This window comes from Drosophila takahashii, chromosome 2R (genome assembly GCF_030179915.1).
Source record: "Drosophila takahashii strain IR98-3 E-12201 chromosome 2R, DtakHiC1v2, whole genome shotgun sequence".
Lineage (NCBI taxonomy): Eukaryota > Metazoa > Arthropoda > Insecta > Diptera > Drosophilidae > Drosophila > Drosophila takahashii.
The window spans coordinates 6219014-6246928 of record NC_091679.1 but is presented as its reverse complement, the minus strand read 5'-3'; the positions used below and the strand labels follow the sequence as shown (position 1 = coordinate 6246928).

The following is a 27915-nucleotide window of genomic DNA, read 5'->3' as shown; positions in this document are numbered from 1 at the left end:
TTAGTATCCAATTAACAGGCGCGTTCCTTAAAGAATTTCTGATAATTATTATGTAATCAAATACAGTAAATGATAATTAAATGGAATTAAAAAAAACTTACTTTTTTTGAGGCAAGTCGCCCTCTCTAGGACTTGAACCCGGGACCTTTGGATTTGTAGACACACTAACTGATTGAGCCATACACGCATCACATTTTGTAATGCCCTAACAAGGTTTATGAATTTTAGTGTGACATAATTCAAAAACAGTGATTTTTCACATATATAAAACTAAATCATCACCTAGCAAACAAAAAAAGAAAAAAAAATGTACAGAGACTGGGGATTGAACCGAGGGCCTCGAGTGTTTGATTTGTTTAGTGGTAAATTTCCCAAGACATTTACACTCTAGGCTATATTTTTGGATCATATGTGTTTCATTTGCAACCAGTTAAATTCCAGTTGCATTTTAACTAGACCCTAACATGTATTTGTTCTACCAGTTAAATATTTTTAAGGTTTTTTTTGTCAGAAAGGTACCAGTCCGAGACAAGTTTCTTTTTAACTAGTTTTGTATTAATAATTTTTTCGACTAGCACAAATTTTCTAGACCCTGTGTAGTCCAAATGCATTCAGAAAAATTCCAGTTGCTTTATATTAGTTGTATAACTAGTTGTTTTTCAGACTAGTTCGCATTTTTCCTGCAGGGTAGTCTGAAAAACAACTAGTTATACAACTAATATAAAGCAACCGGAATTTGTCTGAATGCATTTGGACTACACAGGGTCTAGAAAATTTGTGCTAGTCGAAAAAATGATTAATACAAAACTAGTTGTTGCGAAAATAAGCTGGTTTTTACAGCGCCGTACAATAAATTAAACTCCGATGCAAGTCTAGTATTTATTTCAGCTGTCCCTCTTCGTGGTGACGCTGTGACGCTTAAAATTTCTGCAAATGCAAGGTTTTACATGTGATCTTAAATTTACGTAGATTTTCTTACCCTAGCCCTTCGCTTTTCTATTCACAACTGAACCACAAAATAGAATCGGCAATCTCACCCCACTTGTGTGTATGTATGTAAGCTCTGCAAGCGTGGTGAGTAAGAGCTACTCAGCGATTAACAGCTGGACGAGCCGTGAGCAAAGGGGAATAGGATAAAAATGAATAGAGTTGGCAACTCCGCGAACATGTTCTCACTGGGGTGCTTCAGCCGTCGTCGATTTCGGCAACATTCCCCCCCCCCAGTAAGCGAAGACTCCTGTAGCTTACTCTCAATCGGGCCGACATCGAGTACCGCCAACTTGACTGCAGGACGCACCAGAAAGCCATCTCTAGTTTGAACCTTGGCACGGCGAACTTGTCCATCAGATGCTCGGGTTACTTCGATTACTCTGCCTTTTAACCAGGTATTTCTGCGCTGAGTCTCGTCGACAATTATAACGAGGTCTCCGACGTCGATAGGTTTCACCTTCTCGTGCCACTTGCTTCTCCTGGTGATCGTCGGAAGGATTTCCGTGACCCACCGAGTCCAGAATTGGTTAGCGAACTGTTCGCTTTGTCGCAGGCACCATCGGTAGTTAATTCTTTCTGGATCGCAAAATGGCTTAGTCCCGTTCGAGGATCCCAGCAGAAAGTGATTTGGGGTTAGAGCCTCCTGGTCGTCATGGTCGAGGGAAACAAATGTAAGCGGTCGGGAATTAACCGTCAACTCTATCTCCAGCATCGCTGTCCTTAGGCTCTCGTCCGAGAACTTTTGGTGAGGAGAGATTTTGTAGAGAACTGTTTTTATTGAGCGGACCATGCGCTCCCAGGCGCCGCCCATGTGTGGCGCTGCTGGCGGGTTGAATTTCCATTCAATTCCTAGCTGGGCTAGGTGGTGGTGCATTTTGGATTCGTCTATGAACTGGACTTCCTGGAGGAATGAGTCCGCTCCCCGGAAGTTAGTTCCATTATCGCTGTAGATTTCGTGTGGGAGGCCTCGCCGTGCGATAAAGTTACGTAGCCCCATAAGGCAGGAGTCTGTGCTCAGGCTGTTTACGATTTCTATATGTATTGCCCTCATAGTAAGGCACGTGGAGATCATGCCCCAGCGTTTCAGGGACTTTCTTCCGTCAATGACCGTGAGTGGACCAAAGTAGTCTATGCCCACGAACGTAAAGGGTCGTTGAAATCCTCCTAAACGGGCTGGAGGGAGCGGAGCCATAATAGGTGGTTGAGGTTTGGCTCTGTCCAATTTACACTGTTGGCAATCTCGGCGAACTTGTTTAAATAAAGGTCTTAGTTTCGGAATATAAAACCTTTGCCTCACCTCGTTAAGCGCAGTCTCATGGTTGATGTGGTAGGATTTCTCGTGATAATGTCGAACGATGAGTTTGGTAACCCAGTGACTGGTTGGCAATATCACGAGGTCGTCTGAAGTACTCTTGAATTTTCCTACCCGATTCCGTACTTGCATTATGTTGTCCTCGTTCATACATAGTTGCAGCCTCCAGAGCACACTGCTGCGAGCCACCGGAGTGGATTTTAAGACTCTCGCGAATTCATCGGGGAAGCCTTCTATTTGTACGCAGCGAAATATGTATGCTTGAGCATTCCTTATATGAAATACCGAAATGCGAGTGGGCTTTGACTGCTTGCGGCTTTGGCTGGTCAGCTGTTCCTTATATAGGAACCAATAGGCAACGGCTCTCGACAGCGTAATCCATTTTGAAAAGGCCTCGTAGTTTGGTCTTATTGTGGCCTGTCGTATATGTAGCAATCGCGGTCGCAGTTCTTCTGTTGTTGAATGACTTGATTCTGTGATGGGCCAAGTTTCCGCTGGTAGCCTCAGAAATTCCGGTCCTGCAAACCATCGATCATACGCTTCGGGTCCACTTTGGCGTTTTGTAGCGACGTCCGCTACGTTGTGCTTGCTAGGAACCCATCTCCAGTGGTTAACGTCCGAGAGCTCCGAAATTTCTGCGACACGAAACATCACGAACTGCTGGTACTTGCGGGGATCGCCATTTAACCAGGCCAGAACGGTTTTCGAATCAGTCCACAAATGTGTCTCCGTGAACTTGATGTCATGCTGGGCCTTTATATCTCGAAATAAACGTGCACCTGTCAGTGCCGATTGTAGCTCCATTCTTGGTATAGAGAGTGGCCGTACTGGGGCTACTTTGGATTTGGCTGAAACGAGACGAACAGTTATTATTCCTTGGAATTGGATACGGAAGTACGCTACGGCTGCATATGCTTCTTCCCCTGCATCAACAAATATATGCAGCTGGGTGCTGCAATCCTCAGGGGTTCCGTTTTCAAAGTAGCGTCTTGGTATGGCGACCTGTGAAATCAAAGGCAGATATGATAGCCATAAGTTCCACTGGACGTACAGCTCCGGCGGTAGTTCGTCGTCCCAGCCCATTTTCGTGCGCCAAATATTTTGCAGCAGGATCTTGAGATACATCATAATGCACGATACAAATCCCATGGGATCGAAGACAGACATCAGGACTTGTAGGACTTCTCTCTTGGTAGGCACTATGTTCTCCTTGATAATATTTCGGTTTAAACGAACGAAGCGGAGAGCATACGTGAATGCGTCTTGACTTGGGCTCCATTGCATGCCTAAAATTTTTTCGAAGGAATGGATTTCTTCGTTATTGTAGAACTCCTTCTCTTCCTGGTTTGTAGACCCGTTTAGATCGGCAACCACTTCTTTGTGGTTCGAGCACCACTTATGCATGTGAAAGCCACCTCTGGAATGTACCTCCTTAACTTCTCTTGCTAATGTGATAGCTTGTTGTGGAGTGTCGCACGAATCAATATAGTCATCGACATAGTGAAATTTGGTGATGGCTCGTGCCGCCGCCTCGAATTCCTCTGCGTGCTTTAGGGCGTTCTTGTCACGCACATAATGTGCTATGCAGGGCGAGCAGGCTGCACCAAATGTTAGCACGTTGAGTTGGTAAACATCGGCAGTGCCTGACTGATTGCACCAAAGGAAACGTTGGGCGCAAGCATCCTCCTGTCTTACAGCTATGCGGTGGAACATCTCCGCTATGTCTCCGCTGATTGCGACGGCTCTCATTCGGAAGTTGTACATTATCCTCAAAAGTGGGGCCAAAAGGTCCGGGCCTTTCAACAGATAGTCGTTTAAGCAATATTTCGAGGCCTTTGCTGCTGCGTCCCAAACCAATCGTACCCGGTTTGGCTTGTGGGGGTTTCGCACAGTAAATATTGGCAAATACCATGCGCCGGCAGCATCCTTTTTGGTTTCTTCACTCGATAGCTTTTTTGCGTATCCCTTGTCGACCAGATTTTGTATTTGCTGGTTCAGCTCAACAGCAAGCTCAGGATCGTTATGCATTTTTCGCTGCAGGCATTTTAGCCGTCTCTCTGCCATTGGAAAACTATCTGGAAAGGAACGGTGTTCGTCTAACCATAGAAGCCCGGCAGTGTATTTGTTTCCGTCATATGTTGTCCTCTCCATGAGAATTTCGGAAGCTCTGCTTTCCTCTGGCGTGCTTTTCCGCTGCGTAGAAACTTTATCCTCGGCGGTTATGTACGCCTTAACCATCTCATGTAGATCGCTGTCGCACTCGCATTTATGGAAATTAAAACGATTTCCACGTTGTCGCGAACCTCCATAGACTGTCCATCCTAGTCTGGTCTTTGCTGCTACCGGTTGGTTCCATTTACCTTCACGTACCTTTAATGAAGATATTAAATTCGGATTATTGACTCCAATGATCATTTTGGGTACCACTTGTTTATAACTTTTAATCGGAATCCCTTTTAAATGTCGATACTTCCTTTTGACATCTTCCGCTATCATGGTCTCCGCTGTCATGCCCAAACTGGCCACTGTGTGTACGTTGCTTATATTGAACACCTTGGAATTTTGGGAAGTTCCTGAGATTCGCAGATCGAGTCGCCTAGACGAGGGCTCCTGTCGTTGTACACTGCCTGTCCAGCTTATGCAGAGAGGACTGGGAATGCCATCCTCCTCTAGCTCGTTGGCCACTGATTCCTCTAGCAGAGTCAGCGTCGAACCGTCGTCCATAAACGCGTATATTTCGATCAGCTTCGATTTCCCTCGTAGAGTGACGGGGATGATGCGGAAGTAGCTTTCCTCGCCCTCGTTTTCGGGCTGTCGGTGATTATTGAGCGCGCCGGGAACGGGCGACTGATCCTGATGCAATAACGGATGATGTATCGCTTGGCAATTGTTGATCCCACAAGACCTTTTTTTCCAGCAGGATTTGTTATGCCTCTTTAAACATATTTTGCACAAGTGACTTGTTCTCACCACATCCCATTTAGCCGCATAAGGCAGACCGGCGAAACTTTCGCAACGTGATATGCAGTGCGGCCCGTCGCAGACTATGCAGTGCTCGACCCTTTGTTGAGCTGAGCCTGCCACTGCTGTGTGCGTATTTAGGCAGCCTTGGCGTAATGATCTCCTCTCGGCTGTCCTGCCGACTGCTGGAGTTGTTACCCGACAAGCTGCGTCAGCTAACTCAAACATCCAATCCGCTAAGTGTTGTAGATTGGGGCAGTCGAATTGCTTTGAGTACAAAGCCCAATTCAGCATCATCTCAGGGCCTAGCTTCTCAACGATTTCTTGTAAAAGTGTTGGATTGTTAAGATGGGCCAACATATTACTGGCTTTCATAGTGGCACACATGTTTTTTACGGCGAAAGCCAGCTCGATGAGCGGTTCGAGCTGTCCTTTGGGTGCCGGCATCCTTCTCATATTATCAACTACGACTTTCAAGATATGCTCTGGGCGACCGAAGTACATCCTTAAGGTTCTCATGACATCTGGCAACGTGTCAGGAAATAGAAGGCAGTCTCTGACTGCATCCAAAGCTTTCCCTTTTAGAGCCTTCTGCAGCCTGATCATATTTTCCTCGTTGCTGTAACAGGCCATTTTTGTGCTGCTTTCGAATGAACTGAAGAAAATTGGCCATTCCTTTGGATCGCCACTAAAGGAGGGCAACTCTCGGGGCACCATCTGCCTAAAGGCTGCTTGCCGTGTTGTAATGAGTTGGGGCTCAACCGGCTGGTGCGGAGTACTGCACCCGTTGTTTTCCGCAAACTGTATACCGGTGGCGGTAAGTTGAGAGTTCGCACATTCTTGGCCTCGCTGATTTATTTGCGTCTCGATTCCGGTTGGTGTAACTCCGGATCTCAACAGGGCGAATTTGCGACGAAGAAATTCCTTTTCGACATCCAACTCCTCCTGCAACTGCTGTAACATAAGCTGCCGCTGGTCCTCTGATAGCTCCCCGCCACTCTGGTTTGGCTGGTTGCTTTCAGTTGGCGTTTTGTTGGCCTCTTGTACGAGTTGAATGCTAGTGAGGTTAGGGTCGCCCTGTTGAACGAAGGTCTGCGCCGCCTTCTCCGTGCAACATGCGCACGTCCAATTGCTGGTGGTACTACAGTTGTCCAGTCCACAGCATGTAGGGTGATATTGGCTGGAACACTTGATGCATCTTAGCATCTCCTCGTTGTCGGGGGCGGAACATAAATAACAACTATTAGTTGGTGCCATATCGCCAGGCTATTATGTAACGTCCCACGTGGTCCAGTCAGAGTAGGAAATTTTAAGAAATGTTGCGAAAATAAGCTGGTTTTTACAGCGCCGTACAATAAATTAAACTCCGATGCAAGTCTAGTATTTATTTCAGCTGTCCCTCTTCGTGGTGACGCTGTGAAATTTTAAAAAATGTTGCGAAAATAAGCTGGTTTTTACAGCGCCGTACAATAAATTAAACTCCGATGCAAGTCTAGTATTTATTTCAGCTGTCCCTCTTCGTGGTGACGCTGTGACGCTTAAAATTTCTGCAAATGCAAGGTTTTACATGTGATCTTAAATTTACGTAGATTTTCTTACCCTAGCCCTTCGCTTTTCTATTCACAACTGAACCACAAAATAGAATCGGCAATCTCACCCCACTTGTGTGTATGTATGTAAGCTCTGCAAGCGTGGTGAGTAAGAGCTACTCAGCGATTAACAGCTGGACGAGCCGTGAGCAAAGGGGAATAGGATAAAAATGAATAGAGTTGGCAACTCCGCGAACATGTTCTCACTGGGGTGCTTCAGCCGTCGTCGATTTCGGCAACACTAGTAAAAAAGAAACTTGTCTCGGACTAGTACCTTTCTGACAAAAAAAACCTTACAAATATTTAACTGGTAGAACAAATACATGTTAGGGTCTAGTTAAAAGGCAACTGGAATTTAACTAGTTGCAAATGAAACACATATGATCCAAAAATATAGCCTAGAGTGTAAATGTCTTGGGAAATTTAACACTAAACAAATCAAACACTCGAGGTCCTCGGTTCAATCCCTAGTCTCTGTACATTTTTTTTTGTTTTTTGTTTGCTAGGTGATGCTTTAGTTTTATTTTAAACTTTGTTTAATCTGTCCGAGGCAATATATATGTGAAAAATCACTGTTTACGAATTATGTCACACTAAAATTCATAAACCTTGTTAGTGCATTACAAAATGTGATGCGTGTGTGGCTCAATCAGTTAGTGTGTCTACAAATCCAAAGGTCCCGGGTTCAAGTCCTAGAGAGGGCGACTTGCCTCAAAAAAATTAAGTTTGTTTTAATTCCATTTAATTATAATTTACTGTATTTGATTACATAATAATTATCAGAAATTCTCTAAGGACCGCGCCTATTAATTGGATACTAAATTAGGAGAGCGTCAAGTTAGGCATCGTCAAGTACTAGTGAAATCCAATCACTTGATGGTTTAGAGATTAATTTTTAGTTTTTTCGTGAAAATATTTTTTTTAGTGTAGTTTAACAGCTGTAACCATAAATTGGTTAACAGTCACTAGTGCAAACCTAGTAGCAAATGGACTAGTTGTTTCCGACGACAAGCATATGAAAAATGGACCACTTCGTTACATGGAAATGGACATAACTTGAACTAGTTAACCTTCTTGACCCAACTAGTATTTAAATAGTCCAAAACTGATTCCGTTTCCTGCAGGGTATGTACTAATATGACTGAAGCTGTTAATATATTTTATAATGTACTAGCTGTACCCGGCGCGACTTCGTTCGCTTAAAATTAGTTTTGAGTAGATTACTTTAAAACCTCTGTGTAAACAACATTTTTAGAAGATCCTCCAGGAGCGAGAATAATAAGGCTACTGGCAGAGCTAACTCTAGAGCATGCGACATAAAATTGTCCATGAGAGAAGCAATCTTCTCTAAGATCTAGTCCAGCCAGCTTCAAAGTCTGCCCCTGCGATTTATTTATAGTTATTGCAAAGCAAACTTTTAGAGGGAATTGTAGCCTTTTAAACTGAAACGGCAGACTGGATGAAGACCTTTTATATGCAATCGTGTCCCATTGCATAACTTTCGGGGACTTAAATTTCTCAATAACATTACGGGTGCTACAATCCTAAGAGACAGATTATGCTGAGGAATTCCTGGAGGATTCAAAGAATTTAAAAATTCAACAGGGTAATGAACAGCATTATCAGCATCAGGAACAGAGTCGACCGATTAATAGAAGACCATCATTCTAAACCATCAAATGAGTTTAGCAATAAATTATTAATAGTGGTTGCTCTTTCATTTTTCGTTGTCAAAATGGCGCGCTCAGATAGCCAATCTAAGCTTTTACTTGATATGTTAGAAATGTCAGGAAATATTTTGGATGTAAGATCTTTAACGTTTTTGACTACATTTCCTAAGCGTGATGTTATAACTATTTTTCCATCAACTGTTGGATGGACGCCATTCCCAATTTTTAAAAGAGTTTCGGCAAAAATTCCTGCAGAACTGTCTCCTTTTAAGTGCACTCGCATATTTTTCGTGAGCGCTAGTTTTTTTATCTGTGGCCATAAAAATTAAGATTTTAAACAGGCCTTTATTTCGTCAGCTCTTGCACCTCGTGGCACAACAGGAAGGGTTTGGCGAAAGTCTCCAGCTAGCAGGACTGTAATACCACCCATCAACATAGTATTCTCATTAATATCTTGCAGGGTTCTATTTATGGCTTCAAGCCCACCTTTATGTGACATGGTGCACTCATCCCAAACAATAAACTTACAATCTTTAAACACCGCAGTCATATTACATTGCTTTGAAATAGAGCAATGAGGTGTTTCTACTTACTTACTTTAACTTCACTTTTTCTTAGTAAAACTTGTTTGTCACCTTGACCTTATCCTCACTAAAGTCCAAACGAACTTTATCTTTCTCACATTCACCCTTCCCTTACAGTTCTATTACCCTAATCTATCCAATACCTCCTTAATCGCAACTTAATTTTATAGATTTGGTTAGCTAAACGAATGCAGAGAAAAACTTTTACTCTTTTTTACCGTTTATTTTGAACAGATCTAACCCCCAAAAACCTTTAAAATATAAAAAAGAATATATAAGAAATAACACACAAATACCTATGAAAGGCTACGGCCAAAATGCTTTAAGCGAAAAACGGATCCGCTCGCAGGATCGGTAGGTAAACAAAAAAAGAAGTGCCCCAATGTCGGCTCGGGATCAACAGCTGGAGTTAAATATTTCGGGAAATGAGGAAAATTAAAAAAAGCACCTAAAGCTCCAACTCTTTTGGGTGAAACAGTAGGTGTAATTTTGGAGACGAAATTTGCCAGCAATTTTCGTCGTACGCTCTCGTCTTTAACATAATTTAAATTTTTGCAAAATATTTGATTTAGAATGGCTGCATTGGGTGATCCGTTATTTTGTCCTAATTTAATCATTACATACTTATGTATGTACATGCCAATTTGTCGATGTGTGTGTGTGTCATTGCGTTTCTCACATGCAAATGTGACGATTGAAAGTTTTTCCCTCTCTCCCCTTGAAAGCCAATCCAAAATGTTTTTAAAATCAAAACCAAAATTCCATTAGATAATCCGTTCTGGTATCCAAATAGAACAATTTTATCAGGTGTTTCTAAGCCAGAAACAAAACATTGGCGGCGTCTCTTTCGCTTCAAATGACTCTCTCTCTGCTCACTACTCTCTCGCTTTGCTTTTGCTGACGTTCGTGAGTGCTGCGAAAAACAAAAACAACGTGCTGCCAAAGAGGCCCCCCGCAACCCGCGCAAACAAAAAGGATCATATAAAATCAACCGTGGGTCCAAAAAACGAAAATACCTTACTAATTGTATGGCATAGCTCCGCACTTTAAAACAAAAACGGATGCGATCGCATAATCGGAGCGGAAATATTAATTAAGTGCCCCAACCGGAAGTCGGTGGGGGCTCATCTTCTGGGCTTTCAAAGATTTCCACAAAGAAAGCTTAAAAAAAATATCAACTTGTTTGGTTAAAAACTGTGGGAAAAATACAAAAATACAAATACAAATGGTTGATGTTTTAATCAACCAATTTTGCATTTTTCGAGAGTCCTGGGAGTCCTTAGGAGCCGAATTTTAAAAAATCCTTTCTTAGTGCACACCTCCTCTAACACACGATTCAGACCCAATTTTTTCCAGAATTTTAGGCCTTATGGTTTGGGCTGGGGGAACATGACGCAAATCGACATCTACTCTTTTATAGTAATACTCGATAATAAAATAGCCCTCTTCTAATTGCCTGCTTCTCACTCCCAAAAATCGAATTGTGGCAAAGGAGAGCAAGTGTTTTTTTTGCATACGCCTCTTCTAATACTTGCGATATTAATTTGTTAAATCGTCGATGAAAATATATATAGTATCTTTTTAATATATATATTAAATTCAGATTGTTTAAACAAATATAATAAATGAATGTGATCCAAGTAAAAGTGGTGAACTTGTATATTTTTTTTATCAGTTACAATGTTATCAATGCAATTTTAATTTGCGCACAAATATGTATACGAACTAACTTATTATTTTCCGATTCCACATTTGATTGATAATTATTAAAATTAAACTCGTCAAATTTAGCATTGGCTGAAAGGAAATGAATAATTTTATTTGTATTTGAGCACATTATCGACTTTCAAGTAGAAACATAAGCACACATTGTGTGTATGTATTGTATTGTACATGTATTGTACAAATCAAACCATATCCAAATATACATACGTATTTGGGCTAAAGTTCGAATCTTAAGATATTTAACTTGGAAACATTTTGGCTTTGTTTACAGAATTTGTAGTAATTTTTTATCTTCTTCCATGGTGGAAATTAAATAAGGCTCTTACTTCTGCTACAAAATGAAAAATATTTTTTTTTAAATAAAACCTAAGCATTTTATCCACAGGACTGACTATTGATCGAAAATCATATTGATCGGAACAGCAGTTAAAGTTTTTAAAATTCAAAACAAATTTTAACTAAAATTGCCCTTTTCCCCTTCCCCTTCCCCACAGCACTACCACACCCCATCGACAGTTTATTTTGCTGCTGCTCTCTCGGCCGTCGCTCTCTTGCCATCCGCTCTCTGGGTTTCGCTCTCTCGGCGGGCTCCCACGAAATGCAACGCAATAACTTAGGAAATCTAAATAAATTCGGTAAAAATACTTTAAAAAAAATGTTAAAAATTTAAAAAATTAAACTTAAGCATTTGGGCCATAGAATAACCATTTACCAAAAAATCATCTCGATCGGAGCAGCGGTTTAGATTTTTTAAAGCGAAAAGTTAATTTTAAATGTAGCCCCCAAATTATGGGGGATATCGAAATTTCTTTTAGATTTCTAATTAGGCCCTTTCAAGACCTAAAATTCTGCAAAATCAAAATTTCGAAATTCCAACCACTTAAGAAGCTAAGCTTAAGTAAATCTAATGATTTTTTGCTCTAAATATGGATATTGGAGCTGTTTGGGGCCACTGGGGGGCATGTCGGACCTTAGTGGGCGCCTACGCCCCCAATGGAATACTGTGAAAAAATTTGGCTGCTCTAGCTCTTATGGTTTAGGCTGTGGTCGTATCCCCCTAAAAATCGGTCTTTCATTTTATAATCTTTAGAGACTAGCAATACCTGAAGCGACGTTGTCCGCTACTATTAGCAAAGCATTTATTGCTGATTTTTACATATATTCAAATTCAAATTAATATCAGAGTAAAATCCCGGGTAACCTTAGATAAACAGTAAACCCACCTAAAACGCACTAATATTCTAATCCTTCTAACCATAACATACCTTACCTTAACACCGCATTAACCCTAATATTACCTCACCTTAACCCCACCTATTTTATTCTAACCCTCGGCACACTTTTTTAGCACCTTTATGCTGTTTTCACTATTTCCTAGTCTTAACCCACCTTAGCACCAGTTTTTCCTCTTCTTAGCTAACCTAACTTTAGTCTCACCTGAAAAAAAATGTTCCTTACTATACTTACTTACTTTAACTTCACTTTTTCTTAGTAAAACTTGTTTGCCACCTTGACCTTTTCCTCACTAAAGTCCAAACGAAGCTTACCTTTCTCACCTTCACCCTTCCCTTACATTACTTTTACCCTTATCTATGTAATACCTCCTTAATCGCAACTTAACCCCTAACCTCACCTTATTCCCACCTTAACTCCACCGTTCTGGTAGCAAATTATATCATTTTGGTTAGCTAAGAAAATGCAGAGAAAACTCTTACTCTTTTTTACCGTTTATTTCGAACAGATCTAACCCCCAAAAACCTTAAAAACAAAAAAGAATATATAAAAAATAACACACAAATACCTATGAAAGGCTACGGCCAAAATGCTTTAAGCGAAAAACGGATCCGCTCGCAGGATCGGTAGGTAAACAAAAAAAGAAGTGCCCCAATGTCGGCTGGGTATCAACAGCTGGAGAAAACAGTAGGTGTAATTTTGGAGACGAAATTTGCCAACAATTTTCTTCGTGCGCCCCTCGTCTTTAACATAATTTAAATTTGTGCAAAATATTTGATTTAGAATGGCTGCATTGGGTGATCCGTTATTTTATCCTAATTTAATCATTACATACTTATCATTGTGTTTCTCACATGCAAATGTGACGACTGAAAGTTTTTCCCTGCTCTCCCCTTGAAACCCAATCCAAAATTTTTTTAAAATCAAAACAAAAATTCCTTAAGCATTTAATGGGTTGGCTACACACTTTGGCTTAGAATTGCATCCATTAGATAATCCGTTATGGTAGTCAAATAGTACAAATTTTATCAGGTTTTTCTAAGCCAAAAAAAAAAAACATTGGCCGCCTCTCTTTCGCTTTAAATGACTCTCTCTCTGCTCACTACTCTCTCGCTCTGTTTTTGCTGACGTTCGTGAGTGCTGCGAAAAACAAAAATAACGTGCTGCCAAAGAGGCCCCCCGCAACCCGCAAATCAACCGTGGGTCAAAAAAAAAAATACCTTACTAATTGTATGGCATAGCTCCACACTTTAAAACAAAAACGGATGAGATTGCATAATCGGTGCGGAAAAATTAATTAAGTTCCCCAACCGGAAGTTGGTTGGGGCTCATCTTCTGGGCTTTCGAAGATTTCCACAAACAAAGCTTAAAAAAAAACTTGTTTGGTTGAAAACTGTGGGAGTGGTTGATGTTTTAATCAACCAATTTTGCATTTTTCGAGAGTCCTGGGAGTCCTTAGGAGCCGAATTTTAAAAAATCCTTTCTTAGTTCACACCTCCTCTAACACACGATTCAGACCCAATTTTTTTTCCAGAATTTTATGGTTTGGGCTGGGGGAACATGACGCAACTCGACATCTACTCTTTTATAGTAATACTCGATTAAACACAGTTTTTGATACATGCGTTCCTACGTATTATCCTAAAATTTCTAGCCAACCTCCGTGGTTTAGTAAAGAGTTGTCACGACTTAAAAATGTGAAGTCAAGACTGTACAAAAAGTTTATAGCTTCCGGATCACAAGCTGCCTTTTCCCGATACTTAGGTGCTCGGTCGGATTTAACCGTGCTTAACGCTCAGTGTTACAAAAACTATTTAGCTCGTTGTAAGACGCAGTTTACACTGGATCCAAAACAGTTATATTTTATTTATTTTATTTAACAAATTAAGCTTAGCATACAATGTTAAACTTAATGCAATATAACCGAGCACTGGCTACGGTGGCCTTCGACTCTGGCTGTGTTTAATTTTACTGTGTTTATATCTGTACATGTGTTTTTAATGTTTAGTTTATATTGCTATTTTAGATTTTTTATAAACTCGTAAATTTTTGTAATGTTTTCTTCGGATGGGCAGTGAAGGATTTGGGAAGGAGGCTGTGTGCCGAATATGTTGGCAGTAATAGTGCCCAGTCCAGGGCAGTTGTCTAAGAGGTGGTCGATGTTTGGGAGTCCTCCGAAGAGACTGCAGATCGGATTGGTGTTGCCTTTTAATAGGTGTTCGTGCGTGTGTTTAGTGTGTCCAATTCGGAGCCGGATGAAGGTGCTGCACTGCTGTCTCCCGATTGCCGCTGGGAGAGGTATTTTTGTACATGTCGGGTTAAATTTGGTATATCTATGGGAGAATGTGATCCATTCCTCCATATTTTGATTTTTTAAGTAGTGATCTATTAGCTTGTGTATGTCCTTGCTGTTTATTGGGGTGAAAAGGAATGTTGGTGAGAGGCCAATGCTGTGGGCTGCCTGATCCGCGCCTTCGTTACCCTTTATGCCTTGATGGCTAGGGACCCAAAAGAGTGTTATTTTTTTTGGTTGTTCTTTTGTCAGTCTTTGTATCTCTCTTATGGTGGGATCGCGATACTCGGGATTATTTATTGCCAGTAGTGACGACAGGCTGTCAGTGCAGACAACAAACTCGCCGTTGTTACTGGTGGCAAAGCGGCAAGCTAGTAATATAGCCGTTGCTTCTGCCGTGAATACAGAATTGTAGAGGGGGAGTGCCAATGTTTTTTACCGAGGAGTTCTTTTTCATATTGAAATCGGGTGCGATGTACTGAACTGGGAGTATCGTTTTTTGTTGAGATTCGTAGGTTGGTATTGATGCTAGGTTGGTTCCGAGACCAGGGTGGAGATGGCCCGGTCGATCTAAATCGGTTCGGTGGGGGAAGGTCCAAGTCCTTGCTAAGGTTGGCGCATATTCGGAGAGTAGAAGGACATTTGTATCTCCTTCTTTCTTTGAATGTGTTTTTGGAGTCGTAAGCTAATAACCGATTTGGAGTGGTGTATAATTTGGGCATGAGTCGGGTTGTAGTTTCCTTAATTCTATTGATGATGCTGGGTAGTCCGGACTCCGCTAGAATGCACTTGGTCGGAGAGGTCGGAAAAGCGTAGATGGATCTGCGTGCAGCTGCGTGGTATGGTGGTTGAATTTTCTTGATATTTGAGGCTGCAGTCCATCCGAATATCGGCAGCCCGTAATCTATTTTAGAGAGTATTAATGCCCTCGTTATGTTAATTAAAGTACTAATATGTACATGTGAGTATTTTGAGCTTAGAAATTTAATGATATTTAGACGACATTCTAACTGCTTTCGTAGTCTAAAGCAGTGTTCTTTAAATGTAAGCCTAGAGTCGAAGGTAATTCCTAGGATTTTTAAATGATCGGTTTGTCGAATGATTTTGTTGTTAGATACAATTTCAGGAAAGTTGCAATTTTGTTTTCGGCAAATATGTAAGACCTGACATTTTTCAATGGAAAGAGATGTTCCAGATGAAGCGCCCCACTGATCCAGCTCGTTTAGAACGTATGAGAATCTTTAACGGAATTTAGATCTTTCTGTCCGTCTGTCCGTCTGTCTGTCTGTCTGTCTGTCTGTCTGTCTGTCTGTCCGTCTGTATGAACGCTGAGATCTCAGAAACTACAAAAGCTAGAAGGTTGAGATTTCCCACACATATTCTTTGGCTTCCTACGCAGCGCAAGTTTATTTTAGCCGAGCGCCTCGCCCCCTCTAACGCCCACAATCGCCCACTAACGATTTTAAAATGGGTCCCGCGCCCACATCTTTAAAGATTTCCGAGAAGTATAAATGCAATTTTGTTGTGTATATTTATACCTATCGAAATGTAGAAGACATTTTTCAAATCGGACCATTCATTAAAAAGTTATACGCAATCAAAAATTATATATCTATCTCCCTCGCACTCCCTTTGGCTGAGTTACGATTATTAGTCGGGACACCAACCCGACACAGCGTTCGCACTCCCATTAGCTGAGTGACGGGTATTAGATAGTCGGGACAACAACCCGACTATAGCGTTCTCTCTTGTTGTTTGTGGGATGCTGCAGTTTGCCGTCGCCCTTATGCATTTTGTGATTTGGGCCATTTGGCTGTTAAGGCAGCCAGTCCAAGTCGATGAGATACTTGAGCATTTTGTTTTAAAGCTGTCCCAATTGGCTAAGTCGGTTTTGTATTTTGGTAGTGGGGGGATCTGTCAGTACTGAATCGGATTGATACCATGGTTATGATTGGGAAGTGATCGCTGCCGTACAAATTAGAAGCGATAGACCAGTCACATATGTGCGCAAGTTGTGGGGATATCAGGGAGATATCTACGTGTGTTAGCGTATTGTGGGTCGAGAGGTGAGTAGCGGAGCCGTCATTTAGAGTAATTAAGTTAAGGTCAGCGATAGTGCGCTCCAGGGCTTTAGCCCGGGAGTTGGCTTTTGGCGATCCCCATAGCGGGCTCCAAGAGTTGAAGTCTCCCAACACTATAAAGGGGCCGGAAATATGGTTTAAAGAGTTAGTTATGTAGGTACTCCGGAAACTCTGGCAGGCTGGGATGTAAATATTAATTATGGTGATGGGCCGGTCCAGATCAAGCTGGAGAGCTGAGCATAATATGTCTGAAGTAATCCGATTGTGGGTATGGGGGATGTGTCGTTTAATGAGCACTCCAATACCTTGTTTAGCTGACGTGTTTTGGGGGAGGTTACAGAAATAAGCTAAATAGGCCTTTGGGCAAATAAAGCTATTTGAGTCGTTGGGCAGATGGGTTTCCTGTAGGCATATGATATCTGGCGAATTGTCATTAATGAGTAGAGATAGTTGGTTGTCATTGTTTATAATTCCATTTATATTCCATTGGATGATTTTTATAGTCATTTATTTAAATAAGAAAAAAAGGGCGTACAGGGGGGCGCTTTTAGAGATCTTGTTCCATTGAAGATTCTGAGTCTGAATGGTTTTTTCTTTACTAAGTTCGGAGTATGTGGACATATTTTCTATAGAGGGATTACTGTGGTCTGGATCTAAACTCTTAAGAAACCGTTGCGCTTCACTAATGAGAGCGCGAGGTTTTTTTAGTCGTTCTTTGATCGTGGAATTCTTATCTTGCGTTTGTGGTGTCGTTGGTGATTTGGGGTAGTGGGGGGAAATGGGGGAGGCCGGTGAGGGCGTTGGGGGATTGGTGGGGGTGGGGGTTACATTTGTGTTTTGTGTTACGTTGGTTGCGTTTTGCTTGCTGGTTGATGGTGTGTTGTTGGTTTCTGCTTGCAGAGAGTCGTGCTCCGGTTTCGAAGCCGTTTCCGAAGTCGGTTTAGAAGAAGCGACCTTCGCGAAGGTTGCCGAATGATTGATTGTCGATGATGTTTGTTGTTGTTGTTGTTTTTGAATAATTCTCGCTTCTCGCATGCTGCATTTTTTTGTTGTTTTGATTTTAAGAAGGTCTCTTTGCTGTTGATACGCTGGGCAAGCGGGTGAGGAGGCGGGGTGTTGGCCTGAGCAGTTCGCGCATTCAGTGCGTGAGCAAGGCGCGGGTGGGTGAGGCGCTAGATTGCAGGTGGAGCACATGGTTGGATCATCGAAGTGTTTAGCTGTATGACCGATCTTCTGGCAGTTTTTGCATCGCATTGGGTTGGGTATGTATTCCCTTACTTTGACATTGTACCAGAAGATGTCCAGTTTGCTGGGAAGATTGTAGAGATCGAAAGTGACCAGAATCACTCCCGAGGGTTTGGTGGCGTTGTCGATAGTTTTAGTAAACTTGAATACCGAATGCACGTTTTGGGATCGTAGCTCTTTCCAATTTCTTCTTCTGGGATGTTGTTTAGGCATGGTGCGTATATTGTTCCTTTCTCAAAGTTAAGGGATTCATGGTAATTGAATTCAACGTCGCATAAGCCGGGTAAGTGGGTGGTACGGAGGAATTTGTCGGCCACTGGTTTGGCGGCAACTAGCATTAATAGATTTCCATCTCTTAACGTTGAAATGGAGATTATTTCCTTGCTGATGGTTTGTAGTGCCTTGTGTATAGCGAAGCAAGAGTAGTGTAAGATTGGTTTTTGGGAGTCTTTGGTTTTTACTATTATAAACTTTGGGTTTTTTTGAACTGGGGTTGGAAGTTCAGGGAACTCTTCCGTAAGTTTTTGATAAGGTCTTTTCTGTTTTGATTTGGGTCTCTCGCCTAGCATAGCAAAGCGATTACCCTGCAAACTGGGAGGCTCAGGGCCCATGATCGCGAGTGTTTTTTGTCTGTTTTCGGCAGACGTTCGGGCACTTGGAGGGGGAGGTATACTAAGCACAGGTTCCGAGGATCAACGATGAGAAAGAAAAAAGACGTCCGCTCTAAATAAAGGGGGAGCAAATTGAACGCATGTAATTACAGAGGTATTTCAAAGCTATCAGCTATTCCGAATCTCTTCGAGAACATTATTACTCCCCATTTGCAACACAGTTGTAGGTCTCTTATTTCCTCTTGTCAGCACGGATTTATCAAACGTAGGTCAACGACAACCAACCTTTTGGAGTTTACTTTATTTGTGTTAAATGGTTTTAGAAAAAATCGTCAGACTGATGTGGCTTACACTGATTTCAGTAAGGCGTTTGATTTTGTAAACCATCCGATTTTAGTTCGGAAATTTGACCTTTTGGGGTTTCCTGATGATCTTCTTAGGTGGATCTTAAGTTATTTGAATGGCAGGACTCAAAGGGTCATTTTTAAAAACTCTTTATCATCCCTAATCCGAGTTACGTCCGGTGTACCACAAGGAAGTCATCTTGGTCCGCTCCTGTTTACATTATTCATAAATGACCTTCCTCTAGTCCTAACGAACTCACGTGTACTTATGACATTAAGTTGTACCTGCAATTTAATGATCCCGCACAAAGTTTAGCTTTACAATCTGATCTCAATGCATTTCAAACATGGTGCATGAATAATGATTTAAATTTAAATGGTTCTAAGTGTAAACTAATGACCTTTTTCCGTGTCAGCCCTCACTATTCAACTTATACTTTAAGCGGTTGTGGGTTAGATAGAATAACGCATGCTGACGACCTTAGAGTCTATATGGAACCTAAATTTTCTGATCACATTACTACCTTGGTAAATAAAGCCAGGGGTGTGCTTGCATTTATCAAAAGGTGGTCGAAGGAATTCGATGATCCCTAGGTTACTAAGACCTTGTTTATTTCATTAGTCCGACCAATTCTTGAGTACTGCGCTTCAGTTTGGAGTCCCCAATATGGGGTGCATATAGACCGGATTGAGTCTGTGCAAAAAAACTTTTTAATATTTGCCTTACGGGGACTTAACTGGGATACAAGCCTAATACTGCCATCCTACTCTAGTAGACTACTTCTAATTAACTTACCATCATTAGTTAATCGAAGAACTATGCTTGGTATTACGTTTATTAGGAATCTTATTCATGGTGATGTGGAGAGTCCCGAGTTATCTCTAATTACGCAATGCATGAACCTTTTATAGTACTCTGCAATGACTATAATAGACCATATCACCTAATATCTACTACCGACTCACTGTCTATCTTTAAATCAATAATACTATCCTACTTAGCAACTAATTAGTTTTACTTTATGTATCTTGACTATTCGTATTTCGACCTGCATGAATTTTTAATTGTCTATTGTGAAATTGTCTTGATTGTACTGACCATAGTGCATCAACGTCCAAGAAAATAAAGCGATTGCTGGAACTCTATTAAGAAAGGACTTTTGGTAGTGTTCACTGTACCTCCGCTAAAAATGATCGTATTTCCATTTTGTTTTAAAAAAAAAACCCGCCTCCTGGGAAGCCCTTTTTTTAATGTTTTATTTTTCAGAATTTTTTTCGATATTACAAAGTCAAAAATGCGTTTATCACCTAAAAAATTTGTCTTTCGGCTTAAAAAAAATATTTAAAGTTAAAAAATTTAAAAAAAACGCTTCCCAGGGGGCGGGTTTTTTTTTTATGCAGAAAAATATACGACAAATTTTAAAACGATCGGTTGACCCGTTTATGAACACGGACTTTGAAAACGTGGTTTCGAGAAAAATGCACTTTTGTACCTAAAGTTATAGAGGTTGGGTTACTAATTTTGGCATAACTTCTAAAGTTTTTGTATAATCTTAGGATGTTAATCTACAAGAAAAATAATTAAAATTTTTTTTTTTCAATTTTGGCTTTTTATTTGTTGTTTAGAGTCATTATGGTCTTTATTCACTATTGCTATTGTAGTCAAATTTTAATTTGTGAAATCTGCAAGGGTATTAAAAATTCGGCTTGCCGAAGTTAGCTTCCGTCCTCCTTGACAATAGAAATTTGTTCTTAAGTTTATGGAAATATGCAATTATTATACCAGTTACTCGTAGAGTAAAAGGGTATATTGTATTCGTGCAAAAGTATGTAGCAGCTAGAAAGAATAATTTCCGACCCTATAAAGTATATATATTCTTGATCAAGGTCACTAGCCGAGTCGATATAGCCATGTCCGTCTGTCTGTCTGTCCGTATGAACGCTGAGATCTCGGAAACTGTAAAAGCTAGAATATTGACATTTTGCATGCAGATGCTAGGAGTTCCTACGCAGCGCAATTTTGTTTCAAAAGGGTGCCACGCCCCCTCTAACGCCCACAATCGCTTATATAAGATTTTAAAAATTTCAATATTTTGGAAAAGTAAAAATGCAGTTTTATGGTGTTTATCAATACCTATCGAAATGTAGAAGAATTTTTAGATCGGACCATTTGTTAAAAAGTTGTTATCTCCATCTCCTTCGCACTCCTTTTAGCTGAGTAACAGGTATCTGATAGTCGGGGCACCCGACTATAGCGTTCTCTCTTTTTTTTTTATTTTTAATGAATAAGAAGAGTCGTTGTATTTTTTCTTGAATTCATGGCGATATTTTCTTGGATGAATGGCGCTATTTTTCGACCTTTTTTTTAAGTAATGGCGAAATCACCTTCGGATTTAGAAAATAAATACCTATTTTTCAGGAAAGTTGTGTAATTTTTTGGTATTCTAGTGTGATGGCCTAGCTGTTAGAGGCGCCCGGACATTACAAATTTGTACACAGTCGCGACGTAAACCGCGGTTCAACTTCACTTATTGTTTTTATACCCTTTACTCTTAGACTAAAAGGGTATATTGTATTCGTGCATAAGTATGTAACAGGGAGAAGGAAGCGTTTCCGATCCTAGAAAGTATATATATTCTTGATCAGGGTCAGTAGCCGAGTCGATATAGCCATGTCTGTCTGTCCATCCGGATGATCGCTGAGATCTCGGAGACTGCAAAAGTAAAGAGTTTGCAAAAGCTAAAAAGTTGTAGTTACCCACACATATTCTTGGACTCCCTACGCATCGCAAGTTTGTTTCAGCCGAACCATTCTTTAAGGGGTTATATGGGCACTTCCAAAATGTCGCTCGGGACATTTGCACACCTTTAAATTTGAAAAAAAATTGTAACAAAATTGATTTTAATTTTAATTATGGGCATTTCCTTTCACTCTCCCCAAGCTCTATTTTTTGTAAAAATCTTGAATTTGTACCACTTTTAGTTTTTAAGATATCGTTAAAAAACTGCCGTATTCGCTCGGGACAAAAATAGAAGTGGATTTCGGGGAAGTTCAGTCAACACCAGAAATTAGCGAATTCTGATGGAATATTTGAATGCCAATTTTTTTTAGAAGGTTGTTCAAACATGTCGCTGTGAAATGGTTTTGGTTTTACTCAAAAATTGGTTTCCGTTGTTTTTTTATGCAGTTTCAAGCACATTCGCTCGGGATATTTTTTCCGACTGTTTTGTAAAGTGGATTTCTTTACCTCTATCCCTCAATTGCTTTATGTTTTGCTTTTAAATTAATAGTTTAACATGTAAATGAAGCATTCAGTACAGAAAAATGTCACATATTAGCATTCCTATAGGATAAATTAACAACAGAAGACAGGTCCAAAAAATAACAAAAAAATGGCCAAAAACTAACTTTTGTGTAAATTTTTGGGGTTTGTAATAAAAATAATCAAACTATACTCCACATTTTTAATTTATCTCAGGATCCAACTTATTAGAATCTAATATGGCGGAAAAATCATGTGGAAATATGTTTTTTTCAAGTTTCAAGTTTTTTGTCTTGGTGGACTTTTTGCTGGAAGTGCCCATATACAGTTGTGATAGATGAAAAAATTTATTTTTTTTTATTGCATATTCTTGAAGTATATACTGTTGAGAATACTCTCACAAAAATTCATAACGATCGGAGCATTAGAACCGAAGTTGTAGCTATTTATAGCGCACGACCTGCACATTGGCCGTTACAAACTTGAAACTTTAAACGCGATTATCTCAGAATCTTTTTTTTCGAAATTACCTTTGCGGTGGACACGATTACCAAAAAAGTATTAATCCGATCGACAGCAAATTTTGACCACTTATTTATTGTAACAATAGCTAGTCCTTGAACGAAGAACTTTAAATTTTTTTGAAAACTTATTTTTTTAGAGCATCCAAAATTTTATACCTTGAAAAAGTAAATTTTTTGTTAAAACCGCCGCCAATTTTTTTTTTATCAAAATTTTTACAAATCCTTCGTTCAGGGACTAGGCAATACAATATACTAACGAAATTTTTTTTGAATTGGGGATTTGAGATGAACCGTTCTTGGGATATGATGTCCACCGCAAGTCACCATCGAAAAAAGACGATCTTGGAATTTGGCCATAACATTTTTATTATTTAATATTTTTTTATGAAAAAAATTTTAATAAGTAGGGGAAGGTGGGGGAATTTCGTCACAGGGGCAATTTCGTCACCTGCAATATCTCGGAATCCATAAGTCGTAAAAATATATAATTTTTTTGTTTTAGTCCTTCAAGACGGCCAGACACAACCAATGCATTTGTTTTGCACAGAAGGCCAAGATAATTAAGCTATAATATTAAATGTGTTTTAACAGTTCAAAAGCTACATTTAGTTTTCGACGACATTTTTTCTGTATGCCACAATTCAAAAGGAATAAGATACACGATTTTTTATATAATACACAGTGCTATAATGTGCATTTCTGAGTTAGTGATTTTTAACTTCGCGCCTAATTTCGGAAGAAAAATAATTATTTCTAAAAAAGTACTGTCTGGGGAAATTTTGCCACTCTACGCTAAGGGTAAATTCGCACATATTTTGAATACATATTTTTATATTTGACGAGCTGGCTAACGAACAGACTACCAGCAGCAGCAACAAATATAGGACGTCAACAAAAATGGTACGCTTGATCAGTGTAGCATATTTACAGGCGTTAAACTCCCTACATTTTTCAGGTGACGAAATTGCCCCGGTGGTGTGGTGATTTTACCCCCCTGTGTGGCGAGATTGCCCCAGTATATTGGTTTTACATTTTATTTTTTTATAAATCACCAAGGTAATTAAAAAAATAGGGGAATGTCACATTTTAAAGCTTGGTGCTAACCGCATTCAACAATAAAAATAGAAATATGATAACGTGTCTCAAGATGGATAAAAAATAGCTTTGAAAAAATGCTGACGAAATTCCCCCACTCTCCCCTACTCAGAAACATGTACTAAACAACGCCGGCAAAACATTTTTAATAAGTATTTTTTTTGGTGTCAAAAAAAAATCGCTAAAATTTAATTTTTTTGTGCGGTACAACTGTATATAACCCCTTAAGAAGTTATGGCCGATCAATGTTTTATATCTCAATCTCTCTCGCACTCCCTTCAATTGAGTAACGGGTATCTGATAGTCGGGGCACCCGACTATAGAGTCCTCCCTTGTCATACCCTTGTAGAGGGTATTATAATTTCAGTCAGATGTTTGCAACGCAGTGAAGGAGACGTTTCCGACCACATAAAGTATATATATTCTTGATCAGCACCAATAGCCGAGTCTATCTAGCCATGTCCGTCTGTCCATCTGTCCGTCTGTCCGTTTCTATGCGAACTAGTCTCTCAGTTTTAAAGCTATTGCGATGAAACTTTCCCGAAAGTCTTCTTTCTATTGCAGGTAGTACATATGTCGGAGCGAGCCAGATCGGACCACTATATCTTAAGGCTCCCATAGGAATATTCAAACAAATATGAGAAAATTCATTGTAACTTTGTAGGAAGTAGGCGTTTTAATTCTTGACTACTTAAAAACAAAATTCAAAAATAGAAACGCTGAATCTGGAATCCCTGGAACTGCAACGAGTGAGCATTACTTTATCTGCAATGGTATATAAGCTTCGGCTGGCCGAAGGTAGCTTCCTTTCTTGTTTTTTGTATAAAATATCTTCAGTTTTGGTTTTCTATTCACTTAATTGTAAAAATTGTTGTTCGAACTTGCGGCCATGATATCTCCAGTTTAACTGAACCGATTTTCATGAAACAAAGTGGAATCGACGCGGGTGAATAAAGACCATAATGACTCTAAACAACAAATAAAAGGCCAAAATTGAAAAAAAAAATGTTTAATTATTTTTCTTGTAGATTAACATCCTAAGATTATACAAAAACTTTAGAAGTTATGCCAAAATTAGTTACCCAACCTCTATAACTTTAGGTACAAAAGTGCATTTTTCTCGAAACCACGTTTTCAAAGTCCGTGTTCATAAACGGGTCAACCGATCGTTTTAAAATTTGTCGCATACTTTTCTGCATAAAAAAAAATATTTAAAGTTAAAAAATTAAAAAAAAAAACGCTTCCAAGGGGGCGGGTTTTTTTTTAAGCAGAAAAATATGCTTATCGCCAATACCGTTTTTTTCTTAACGCGCACGTGTGAATAAAATACCCAATTCTTGAAACAAATTTACTTTCTAACCATGGCCTCCGGGCCACCTAATTTAGGGGATAACCGCTTTGCCAGTCTTAGCGCTAGCCCCAAAGCCAAAAAAAAAAGACAATTTCAAAAACTTCCAATCGAATTTCCCGAACTCCCTGAACCACAGCTTAAAAACCCTAGGTTTATAGTTGTATCATCCAAGAACTCAGAAAGAAACATATCAGATTTTTCCTGCTTTGCAGTCCACAGAGCTCTTAAAAACATCAGCAAAGACATCATATCGATCTCAACTCTCCGTGATGGAAATCTTCTCATGTTGGTCAATTCCAAAGAAGTTGGTAATAAATTCACCAAAACTACCTCCTTACCTGGGCTATGCGATATCGAGTGCAAACTCCACAACTCTCTTAACTTTGTTAAAGGCACCATTTACGCACCCTGCTTAATTAACATCCCAGAAAACGAAATTGTTGAAGAGCTGAAGTCTCAGAATGTTCACAGCGTTTATAAATTCACGAAAATGATCGACGGCACTCCCAAACCATTTGGCAAAATTCTTGTGACTTTCGACCTCTACACCCTTCCAAGAAAATTAGACATCTCCTGGCACACAGTTAGAGTTACGGAATATATTCCAAACCCTATGAGGTGTAAGTCATGTCAGTAACCCAGCCGCCTGTGTATCATGTAATCTCGCTCCCCACCTTCCCGTCCCTTGCACTCGCATTTTCTGCGCAAACTGCAGCGGCGATCACCCCGCTTCCTCACCCTCCTGCCCGCAATACCAAGCACAAAAAAATCTCCTACAGATAAAAACGACAAATAAATGCAGCTTCCGAGAAGCTCGCATTATCTTAAAACAACAACACAGCACGACAACCAACTTCACGCTGACCTACTCGGTCGTCACAAACACGAACACAACAGCCGCTGGCGACAAAATTCCCGAATCCCACGGGACCACCAACACCGACTCACCCTCCTGTTCAACAAAAGCTCAAACATCTCTCTTATCATCTACGCATGCAAACTCTTTGATTCCCAAAGAGAAATTACCAACCACACTTAATAACTCCTCCAAAAGTGAATTCTCTAACCCACACAACAAAAGTATACTTCAAAAACACTTAGCAAAATCTCGCGCTCTCAGATCAGAAGTACAAAAATTCATAGAACAAACTGACCAAGACGACAATAACTCCTCATTGACCTCAAGATCAAAATCAAACGAATCTATCTCTTCAAACTCCCCAAACAGCCCTACATACTCTGACGTAACAATGGACGATCCCGACTCTTAGTCCCGATCCTCTCCTTTTTTACATTCCTACATTTAAATACATAACATTACAATCAAGCAAGAATATAAACTATATAATCTTATCATGCCAATTGCTATAATACAATGGAATATCCATGGTATTTTTAATAACTACAACGAACTTACACTCCTTATAAAAGACCATTCACCCGATATAATATTTTTGCAGGAAACCCATCTGCCATACAATTTCACTAATTTCATTCCCCCTAAAGGATACACTAGTTATTTCCACAACTTCCCGCAAAACACCGTAGCCAAGCAAGGGATCGGTGTCCTTATTAAACGAAACATTCCTCACACGTACCAAAATATAAACTCCAACATTCTCTGCTCAGTACTGCAGCTTAGTATTGACCAAACCATAAACATTATAAATGCCTATATCCCCCCCAATCAAAGCTTTACTTCCTCTGACGTATCAAATACCCTCGAAAACCTTAATGGGGCATCTATACTTCTCGGTGACCTAAACTCGTGGAGTCCTTTATGGGGTTCCCCGCACACAAACACAAGAGGAAAACAAATCGAACGATCTATTCAAGAAAATAACTTAATAGTCCTTAAGGGGTTATATACCTTTTTTTTAAAAAAAAAAAACGAAATTTTTTTTTTGCTGAATCCTAAAGTATATCCCCTAGAGAACATCTTCCCAAATTTTCATACAGATCCGAATAATAGTTCGATAGGGAAACAGCGTTTTGACGCGCTCGACTTCAATAGTTGCAACGTCAACGTAAAACTTTGAATGCGTTTATCTCAAAGTCGTGTTTTCAACTTTTTGGAAAAATTGTTACTGTATGCAGAAAAAAGGAAATATTCTTAAAAGTAATCGTTCACGAACTGAAAATAATACTATACTAACTAAAAATTTTTGGTTTTTTGATATCAGTTGACCTGCTGGACTTCCATCGTGGTCACCGCAAGCCGCTATAAAAAAAAAAGGGTTCCGAAAGAATTGCCATAACTTCGTAAATTATTCATATTTTTTCAAGAACAAAGGCTTGTTGTTTCGATAAGAACATGTTCTATCAATAAATAATAACTTCACTGTCATAAAATAATTGCTACACACCAAAAAAAAAATCCAAAGGTCCCCTTAATTTTTTCGCTCAAAAAGGTATATAACCCCTTAACGACGGCTCTCCCACACACCTTTCAACCCACAACACCTTCACTCACATAGATGTCTCCTTGATATCTCCTGAGATAGCTCATAGATGTAGCTGGTCTGTTTCAGATAACCTCCATGGCAGTGATCACTTCCCGATAACCATTCACATTTCTGCACCAACCCACCCGGATAATACTCTTCCGCTACCCAAATTCAAGACTGACCTAGCCAACTGGAAACGCTTCAATGAAAACTGCGAAAAATCAGCTCTTAACTGGACAGTCGGTTGCCTAAATCAGCAAGTCGCTCAAATGACCAAAGCCATTCGATCAGCTGCAAACTGCAGCATTCCCCAAACAAAACGAGTGATCCATAAAGCAAAAGTGCCATGGTGGAACTTTGAGCTCCAACAGCTCAGGGACCGGAAGCAACTTTTATTCTCCTATTATAAAGGAAATATGTCTGACACAAACCTTATCAGTTACAAAAAAGCTAACGCTCTCTTTAAAAAAACAGTTCTCTCAGCCAAGCGCAACTGCCTTGACAAATTCACTTCCCGGATATCCCCGTTATCGACCCCAAAAAAAGTCTGGTCCGATGTAAAACGCTTAGCTGGCATTCCACCCACACCTTTCAAATA

General features: G+C 40.0%; 2 protein-coding genes and 1 long non-coding RNA gene across 4 annotated transcripts in view; 1 reads left to right on the top strand and 2 right to left on the bottom strand.

Annotated features, from left to right (window-relative positions):
- Window positions 1-27915, top strand: part of Haspin (haspin) — a 93818-nt gene that overhangs the window by 3602 nt on the left and 62301 nt on the right. The window lies entirely within an intron of this gene.
- LOC108058041 (uncharacterized) lies at window positions 866-6672 on the bottom strand. The gene is made up of 2 exons (XM_044392717.2): window positions 980-6672; window positions 866-927 (listed from the first exon to the last, which is right to left on the bottom strand). Exon 1 carries the CDS (start codon window positions 6518-6520, stop codon window positions 1097-1099), a length of 5424 nt encoding a protein of 1807 aa, XP_044248652.2. The 5' UTR covers window positions 6521-6672; the 3' UTR covers window positions 866-927; window positions 980-1096.
- Window positions 6749-7088, bottom strand: LOC108065322 (uncharacterized). The gene is made up of 2 exons (XR_001770304.3): window positions 6863-7088; window positions 6749-6810 (listed from the first exon to the last, which is right to left on the bottom strand). It is a non-coding gene; the product is annotated as an uncharacterized lncRNA (long non-coding RNA).